At 43.6% G+C, this 9682-nt stretch overlaps 1 protein-coding gene across 1 annotated transcript; it reads right to left on the reverse strand.

The window, feature by feature from the left end:
- Positions 1-7497: 7497 nt before the first annotated feature.
- Positions 7498-8820, reverse strand: Pycard (PYD and CARD domain containing). Its single transcript, XM_015491583.2, has 3 exons — positions 8467-8820; positions 8192-8248; positions 7498-7896 (listed from the first exon to the last, which is right to left on the reverse strand). The coding sequence occupies exons 1-3, from the start codon at positions 8738-8740 to the stop codon at positions 7643-7645; spliced, it is 585 nt and encodes a 194-aa protein (XP_015347069.1). The 5' UTR covers positions 8741-8820; the 3' UTR covers positions 7498-7642.
- Between the last annotated feature and the right edge of the window lie 862 nt (positions 8821-9682).

Genomic DNA, 9682 nt, shown 5'->3' on the forward strand with positions numbered 1-9682 from the left:
CCCCCATAGTTTTATTGAGGTAAAATTTAAGTATAATAAAATGCACTTATTTGAAGTATGTAATTTGACCAGTTTTGACATGTATGTAACCAATACAATCATTCCATTAATTCTTTTTAATATTTATTTTTTTAGTTGTAGTTGGACACAATACCTTTATTTCCTTTATTTCTATGTGGTGCTGGGGATTGAACCCAGGGTCTCGCATGTGCAAGGCAAGCACTCTACTGCTGAACCACAACCCCAACCCCTCTGTTAATTAAAAAAAAAAGTTTTTTAGTTGTTGGAGCTTTATTTACTTAATTATATGTGGTGCTGAGAATTGAACCCAGTGCCTCACATGTGCTAGGCAAGCACTCTACCACTGAGCTACAACTCCAGGTCCTCCATTAATTTTTAAAATTTGAAATCATGCAGACTTTCCTGCATGATATATTAGAAATTAGTCACCTTAAGATATGTAGAACCCCACCCCCACGTCAACTATTTCAAAATTAAATGGCACACTTATTTATAGGTCAAGGAAAAAACACAAGAAAAGTAGATGGGAATATTCATAAAGAAACGATAATTATTTTAAAATTGTGTGGTAGAATAACCAAAAATATATGAAATAGAGAAGAAATAATAGGGCTAAAATTTGATAAAAATAATGAGAAAGGCACATAATGGAAAGGAGTTACCAAAATAACCCTAAAGATACTAAAAATGTATTAAGGTAATAATACAATTGTATGCCAACTGTAATATGGTCTATATTAGAGAAGGATCCATGTTTCTGAGAAGAAAGTGTATTCAGTCACTGATGGATGAAACATTCTATACGTATTGTCTAAATTATCACTTGCGTTTTTTATTTCTGTAGCTGCTTTATCTAGTTTTTGGAGGATCTATCTAGTGGTGACAGGCATATTACCCAGTATTGTATTGTGGCATGTTTGATTTTTGAAATTGAGAAGGGTTCGTTTGATGGATATAGATGCTCCATTATTTGGGACATAAATATTTACAATTGTTATGTTTTATTGATGTATAATTCCCTTCAGTGGCCTTCTTTGTCCCTTCTGATTAACTTTGGCTTAAAGCCTACTTTATCTGATTATGAGGGTAGAAACTCCTGCTTATTTACATGATCCATGTTAGTGGCATTTTTTTTTTCCCCCATCCTTTCACCTTTAGTCTGTGGATGTCTTACGCTTGTGCTGGGGTTTTAATATTAAAATTTGGCCTAGGTCCCTGATTCCTCCTGTTAAAATTGAAGGAGATTGAAGTGGATTGCTGACACTATCAAGTTTTGATGTCTTTGGTACTGGAGATTGAACCCAGGGATGCTTTAAAACCGAACCAAGACCTCATCCCCCTTCCCTTTTGGGGGGTAGTACTGGGGATTGAATTCAGAGGTACTCACTGAGTTGCTTGGCACCTTGCTTTTCCTGATACTGGCTTTGAACTTGCGATGCTCCTGCCTCAGCCTCCGGAGCTGCTGGGATTACAGGCATGCGCAACTGCGCCTGGCATGTTCCCAGCCCTTTTAATGTTTTATTTTGAAATGGGGTCATGCTAAGTTGCTGAGGTTGGCCTCAATCAAACAACTTCTGCCCCAGCCTGCCCTAGTGGCTGGGATTGCAAGTATGTGACACTGCACCTGGTTTGATTCTTTCAAATGGTTTAGGTGCTTCAAGCTCAGCAAATGGTGGGGCGGTTTAGATGGGAGGATTGTTAAGTTTGAGGCCACCCTGAGCAATTGAGTAAAACTCTGTTTCAAAAAATAAATGGGTCAGGTGTGGTGCTAGGGGCATGACTAGAAAAGCAGCTTGGGAGGCTGAGGTAGGAGGATCACAAGTTTTAAAGCCAGTGTCAGTGATTTTGTTAGACCCTGTCAAAAAAAAAAAAAAAAAAAAGGCTGGGATTGTGGTTCTTTAGGTTTAATCCCTGGTACCAAAGGGGTGGGGGTGGGGCACTGGAGATGTGTGGCTTGATTGCCAGTACTGCTCCCTCTCCAAAAAAAGGCTTTTTAGTGATTGGCCTTGCCCTTAAAATGAAGTAGGGTCACAGGTGACTAATTTTGGGTAGATATAGTTTGGGGTAGTGGGGGAACTTCCACAATGATGAAGACAAGAAATAACAGTGGAGAGAATGATGTTGTTTGTTGAGAATCGGGTTTTGGTGCCAGGTCATCACTGGTGAGAAGTGTGAGACCCATGTGTTTGAATTTTGGGCCTTCTGTTCTTTTATTACCTAGTAAGAAACTAGCAGCCAGTCTGGTTTCTCTAGTTGATTGAACCTATTGCTTCACAGGCGTCAAGCAAGAGCTCTACCAAGCTAGGCATCTTTTTAAGTGGAGAATAAGGTTTCCAAGGGTTGGGCTGTGGTTTGGGAGTGTGAGAAAAAATTTTAAAGGGAACAGGAGCTGTTTTCCAGGTAGAATCCTGACTGTAAACACTTTACCTAGGGGTGGCAGTATTGCACAATTGCAGGTTTTGTAGCTGTTTGGTGCAGTATCTTTAGGGCCTTACTTGAAATGTTCTAGGATGATAAGACTTCTCCCCCCACACTGCACCCACCCCTAGAGTTTGAAGGGAAGCTGGCCCATCCCTGAATAAAAGGCAGATCCCAGTTCTTGTGGAGAGGCTTATGTAAACCTGTCAGTTTGAGATTGCTAGAACTAAATACTTTGCAAGTTGAATGTATAATTAACTAGCATGTCTTTTCTAAAATGCTTGGGACCAGAAAGAAGTGTTTTGGATTTCAGATGTTTTCAAATTTTTTTTTTTTTTTTTAAGATTCAGGTTGGACTTATATTTTCAGGTTTTGAAATGTTTACACATAGTGAAGTATCTTGGGGATGGGATGCTAAACATAGTTCACTTATGGTTAATATGTACATTGTATACTTTTTTGGGGGGTGTTAACTAGGCATTGAATCTTGGTTCCTACTTTGAGCTGTATACCTAGCTTTTTTTTTTTTTTTTTAATAGTGGTAGGAGCTCATAAGTTGCTGTAGGGCCTTGCTAATTTATGGAGGCTGGTTTTGAACTTGCCGTCCTCCTACCTCAGCCTCCTGAGCCGCTGGGATTAGAGGTGTGTGCCACCATGCCCTTTTTTATTTTATTTTTGAGATAGTGTCTTGCTAAGTGGGCCAGGCTGGCCTCTAACTTTTGATGTTCCCTGCCTCAGCCTCCTGAGAATTGAAATTACAGTCATGCCCCATAGTGTCCAGCTAAGGTGTGCATTTCTAATACATGCTCTGGTAATATGCTGTGGGTGTTTTTTAAATTAATTTTTTCGTTCATGTCTTTAACTCAAAAAACAATTTTATGGTTTGTTGAAGCAGAAAGACAACACTTGCCACAGTAATGTCTATCAGAGTGGTTGAGCATAAAAACTCAAGCACCACAATCATCTTGGGGCATTCTGATGAAGGAGATTAATTTTGCCATTTTTATAGCCAGCTATTTTCGCCTGTTCTTGGGAGTGGTTATGAGATGACTTCCTTTTTTTGGCACCACCCCAGAACCTCAGCACAAGATGAAGGGTGGACTCCTTTTGACACTTGTATGTCCATCTTCTGATAGTTGAGGCTAATCAGGAGGAATTTCTTCTGTATGGTGGCCTTTATGTTTTCTCTAGCATCTGAGGATTCAACCTTGTAATGGTTTTTAAGAAAATCTTTGTGGTTCCAGTGCAAATGGTGGATTGGAAGGCAGCAGCCTACTTAAGAGTAATGCTTTAAAAAAAAAAAAAAGAGTTGGACAGTCTCTCAATTCTTGCTCATTCCCCCTACTTCACCATGAAGGGGGAACTTGACTATGCAAACAGTGAGTGCTACAGTACTGTCTAGGAGCTAAGAAAAAAAGGTGTGAATCCTGCATATGAGTTCTAGATTTAAATAGCACAGGCATAGTCAGCCTTGGCTTGTTTCTGAATCTTCTGAATATTCAGTGTAAGGGTTTTTTTGGTACTGGGGGTTGAGCTCAGGACCACATGACCACTGAGCCACATTCCCAGCTCTATTTTGTATTTTATATTAGAGACAGGGTCTCACTGAGGCTGTCTTTGAACTCGACGATCCTGTGATCCTGTCTCAGCCTCCTGAGCTGCTGGGATTTTAGGCAGTATGCTTACACTGCACGGTGGGCTGAATGTAAAGTTTGAGGAAGAAATGTTTTATAGCTCTTTTTTATTTCCCTTCGGGTTTTAATTTTTGTGTGAGGTCCTGGGCATCATGGAGGGATGGGGCTGGAATTTGGAAAATTTTAGTGTGGCTCCAATGAGGATGGGGATAGAGTGCCAGTATATAGAGAAAGGTTCTTTGAGTTGCTCTTTTGTTGAATGTCTCAGAACCAATCCTAGGGTCTGGGGATATATAGCTCAGATGGTAGAATGCTTGCCTTGCATGCATGCACAAGACCCTGGGTTTGATCCCTAGCATTGAAAACAAAACAAAGCAACAACAACAACAAAAACAACCCAATTCTGGGTCTTTGCAGGAATTTCTCTACTTGATGTGGTCAATTGCTATTTACTTCTACTCTTCCAGGGTGTTTCCAGACTCTTCACTTACCTGGGATGTGCTTCAGTTTGCTAAAGATGTGTGGGACTGTCTGAACTGGGGCTAGACCTTCAAAAGCTCTCAAGAAACTGCCCACCTGATCTGGGACTGGCAGGATGAGCCAGATGGTGGGGCTAGAGGTGCACTTTGAACTGCTCTTGGGACAGTGGAGATGGCTCAGATGCTATTCTGAGGCATTGGGGAGCTAGGAACAAACCATCCAGCAGAGAGTTGCTAACAAGTATGTTTTCTGTGGAAGAATTTGCTATTAGATGATGAACTTTGTCCTGTTCCCACTTTGCATAGGGGCTTCTGAGGCACCAACTATCCCATAGCTTGTGACACATGTAGAGCTAGAATTTGAATTCCTGTCCTTAGTAAAACTGCCCTTAAGATTGTATGCCTACTCTTAACCACTATTGTATGCTGAACAGTGTGAGGAGACTTTGGGTGGAATGAAGTCCTCCCTTTCACCTCACCAAAGGAAAAGGAGGCCACCTCCCTGAAGATTTATTTTAGGGAAGCTGTTTCTTGGGGTACACTTCACTTTAGGACTGATTTTTTTTTTTTTGCACCTATCTTAAGGAAATTTGTGTGTTATTCCTAGGTGAAGTTTTGTTAAAAAAATGTTAGATACTAGGAATACATAGTAACTACAATTTATTGTTTATTTGTACCAGTGATTCAACCCAAGGACTGCTTAACCATTAAGGCACAACCGTAGCCCTTTTTCATATTTTATTTAGAGACAGGGTCTCAATGAGTTGCTTAGGGCCTTACTAGATTGCTGAGGCTGGCTTTGCAACCTTTCCCCCCCCTTTTTTGGTGGTGCTGGGGTTTGAACCCAGGGCCTTGTGCATGCAATGCAAGCCCTCCACCAACTGAGCTAAGGCTGTCTTTGAATTTGCAATTCTCTTGCTTCAGCCTCCTAAGCTGCTGGGATTACAGGTGTGTGCCAGTGCACCCAGTTTAACATGGCATTTATATAGGGCTTGAGAAGATGTCTCTTATGGAACTTAGTGTACATCACATAAGACTCCTTCATTACACTATGACAAGTGGTTTGCTGTGACCCAAAGTTCCACTGGAGCCAGAGAAAAGTTCGATTTTGGGCATGTAGGGACAGACAGAAGGTTTCAGGGTTGTTGAGCTAAGGGATATAGGTGCTGGATGCATGATGCCGATTGTTGAACAAAATAGTGTTGCTGAGATGGTGGGGTATGGGAGAGGTTAGATAGGCTAGGCTTGAAGGAAGTTATGTAAGTGAAGTTTTTTGGGGGGCACTTTACCACTGAGTTATATCCCAGCCTTACTTTTTTGAAACTTTAAAAAAAATATTTAGTTTTAGGTGGACACAATATTTTCCATTTATGTGGTGTTGAGGATCAAACCCAGTGCCTCGTGCATGCTAGGTGAGCGCTCTACTACTGAGCCACAACCCCAGCCCTATTTTTTGGAAACTTTGAGACAGGATCTTGCTAAGTTGTAGGGCTTCATTAAGTTGTTGAGGCTGGCCTTGAACTTCATCCTCCTGCCTCAGCCTCTTGAGCTGTTGAGATTACAGGCATGTGCCACTGTGCCTAGCTCTTGTCACCATTAGTTTTATTTTCTTTGGTATTGGGGATTGACCCCAAGGGTTTTAACCTCTGAGCCACATCCTCAGTCCCCTTCCCTGCTTTTTGGGTAGGGGCCATTGAATTCAGTGGCATCTGCCCACTGAGTCCCAAGAAACAGCTTCCCTAAAATAATAAATTATTGTATTTATTTAGAGGCAGAGATGTCTCACTAAATTGCTTAGTGCCTGACTTATGCTGAGGCTGGATTTGAACTTGGCGATCCTCCTGCCTCAGCCTCCCAAGCCGCTGGGATTACAGGCATGCACCACCAGCCCTTTACATTTTTAGAGACAGGGTCTTTCTTAGTTACTTAGGGCCTCAATAAGTTGTTGAGGCTTGCTTTAAACTCACTATCCTGCCTCAGCCTCTGGAGCCACTGGGATTACAGGCATGTGCCACCATGCCTGGCTCACTATCAGTCTTAAGTTTATTTAATTTTTGTTTTTCTTTGTATAAGACTCAATACCTTTGTTTTATTTGTTTATGTGGTGCTGAGGCTCAAACCCACTGCCTCACATGTGCTAGGCAAATGCTCTACCACGGTGCTAAAAATTCCTAGCCCTCACCATCAGTTTTAGTGACAGCCACTAGGAGATAGACTCAAGAGGAGGCCTGTTGCAGGTATACCTGGTGGGGCAATGAAGTAGGAAAGTGGTTGAAGATTCTAATTCCAGAATAGGATTTGGGTCTTTCAGGTACCTGCTGTTTGCTTTGCAAATTTCTCCCTTCGAGGTCAGGAAGAGTTGGGTATGAAATGTACTCAGTTGCCCTAGGTTCTCTAAACAGCCTCTGGAAAGGCTCTTTAATGATTTTCCTTGGAAACTAATATTTCTCTTTGGAGGCAAAAATAACATCGAGAAAAAGTAGCCACCAGAACTCATTTCCTGAAAGTTTGCTTTTATGGTTGGCATGTTCTCTGTGTAACTCTGGGATGGGGTTTACCAGAGAAAGGCTACTTATGTCAGTGCCCAAAGGAATTCCAGAATTAATGTGTGGCTTGTGCTCTTCTGTGTAGGCTAGTCTTGTTTCTAAATGCCTTGGACAAATCTGGCCCCCAATGGCTCTAGATCCTTTATACATGCCTCTCTTTGTGATCTTGGCCATGGGCTTTTTGTGTATAATCACAAGAGCAGACTCCGGTAGCGCAGGAAGAACCACAAAATGGTGAATTAGGAAGCAGTTGGTGAGCTTGATGCCCTATGAGCATGAACAGTCAAATGAACTTAAGCCTGTGGATTTATTCTAGGGCTTTGTGTATATAAAGCACAGGCTTTATGACACCCTCAGCCTGTATGGCTCAGGAACTCTAGCATGGCTCTGCACATCATGTTTAGAGCTGGAGGAAAAAAAAAAAGAACCACACAACTACAAGTTGGTTTTTTTTTTTTTTTTTGTATATTGTGTATCAAAAATTAAGAAATTTGGGATGACTTGGCGGGAGCTGGAGCTGCAATGGGTTGATGGGAAAGATGCCTCAGCTCTGCTCCAAGTCGGCCACCAGGTAGGGCTGGGTATCCCTCAGGGCCTGAAGGAGTAGATCCTTGCACGTCAGGTTCCAGGCTGGAGCAAAGCTGAAAAGCTTCCTCATCTTTGTTGGGTTGGTGGTCTCTGCCCGCACTGCCTGGTATTGTTCCTCAGTCAGGACCTTGCCATACAGGGCGTCCAGCACCCCATCGACATTTGTAACCCGATTGATGAGTGCTGCTCGGTGTTGGTCCACAAAGTGTGCTGTGATGGGAGAGAGAACAGATGAGCCAGCACCCAGGGTAGGTGCTTGAGCCTGTTCCCTTCAAAAATACTCTTCAAAAATACCCGGGAGGCAACTTATCAGGGCTCCAGATGGAGTGAGATAGACCAAGCTCCCTCCCAGAGGTGTGTGTGTGTGTGTGGGGGGGGCCGGTTTGCCCAGTCTAGTTCTGGCAGAGGGACAACAAACTGCGGGGGTGGGTGGGTGGGGGGGTGGGGTGGTGATGGGGTAGAGCTAGAGATCCCTGCCCCTCCAAATAGGGTGTGGAAGCCTCACCTGCCTTGGCTGCTACCTGAGGAGGGCCCTTGATTCCAGCTGGCACAGATCCAGAACCTGTGGAAAAAAATGAACTTCCATTTCCACCCTATCTGGGAGTCTTAGGGCCCCCTGGGTCAGAATGCCAAGTTCCACACTAAATGGGAAGGTCCCTTTCTAGCATAGGAGAATTTATTTTGTAATGGAGGGGGAACAGAAAGCAGAAGAGTGGGAAGGGCAAAACATGTTTGGCTGGATGGAGGAAATTGGTAGATGAAGGGGCTGGGCATACTTACCCTTGGGCATGGCCTCCTGCAGCTGCTCTGCCATCTCCTGCATGCCCATGTCACGAAGCACAGCCGCCGTGAGCTCTGTGCCATATGCTTCCAGATAGAAGCTAACGAGCTTGTCAGTGAGGTCCACTGCATCCATGGGCATCAGCGTCCCCCTTGGTATGCGCCCATACCCATCACGCAGTGGGACTGATAGCAGCTTCAACTTGAACTTCTTGAGCTCATCGGCAGTCAGGTTCTCCAGTGCGTCCAGGATGGCGTCCCTCCCGCGCCCCATGGCTCTGGGGTTCCTGGCTGCTGCAGCTGCTTCTCACCCTGCCTGCCTCCTGCAAACCAGGAAGTCTGCTGAGGGGCAGGACCTGGGACTTGCACCTCCCACTCCCATCACTTCCCCTGCTGGTTGGCTTTGGGCAAGAACCATTTGTGGCTGTTGGTTCCTGCCCAGTGAATCCTCTATACTCCATGGGGGATGCAGGATATTATCTTCTAGTTGGTCAGTGAGGTGAGGCCTGGAAGATGAGCTGCTGAGGGGCTCATTGAGTGATATGTCTCCAGGCTTGCACCAGCCGCTACAGAACAGGAACTGTTCATACTGTTCATATTGCATTTACTGTAGTACAGAGGTTTAGAATCTTGGATTTCTAGAACCCTGAAATCTCCATGTTTCCCTGAACTTTAGGATCCTGACTCACATGTCATTATCTTTACTTTCTTTGAGACAGTCTCATATTGGCCACACTGTTCTCTAACTGGTGATCCTCCTGCTTCAGCTTTCTTCAGAGCTAGGATTATAGATGTGGGCTACCTAACTGGTACGTGTCAGAATAATAGCAGCTAGAATTCCAAAACCCCCAAATTTAACATTTTAGGGAGAAATGTATGAAAGAAAATGATAGTTGTGTACTTTCATCTCAGTTGAATTTCATAATCTGTAAAATGGAGATAATAACACTCAGTTATGTACTAGCTTGGGCTGTCTGATGTTTCCTTTACTTTTATTTCCTAGGGGAGCCAGAATTTCCTCCTGGAGGTTAAATTTCCAGGGAAATGATTAGAGCTACTGGTTGAGGGAATTGTGGGTGAAGAACCAGCTACTTTGGACCCCTAGGACTTGACCCAGAAGAGCAGGTGAAAGATTGGGATGGCTTTGGAGCTTTTGCTACATTTGGAACCTTTAATTATTTCTCCTCCCCTCCCCCTCCTCCTCCCCCTCCCCCTC

Source organism: Marmota marmota, unplaced genomic scaffold (assembly GCF_001458135.2).
Source record: "Marmota marmota marmota unplaced genomic scaffold, marMar, whole genome shotgun sequence".
NCBI lineage: Eukaryota > Metazoa > Chordata > Mammalia > Rodentia > Sciuridae > Marmota > Marmota marmota.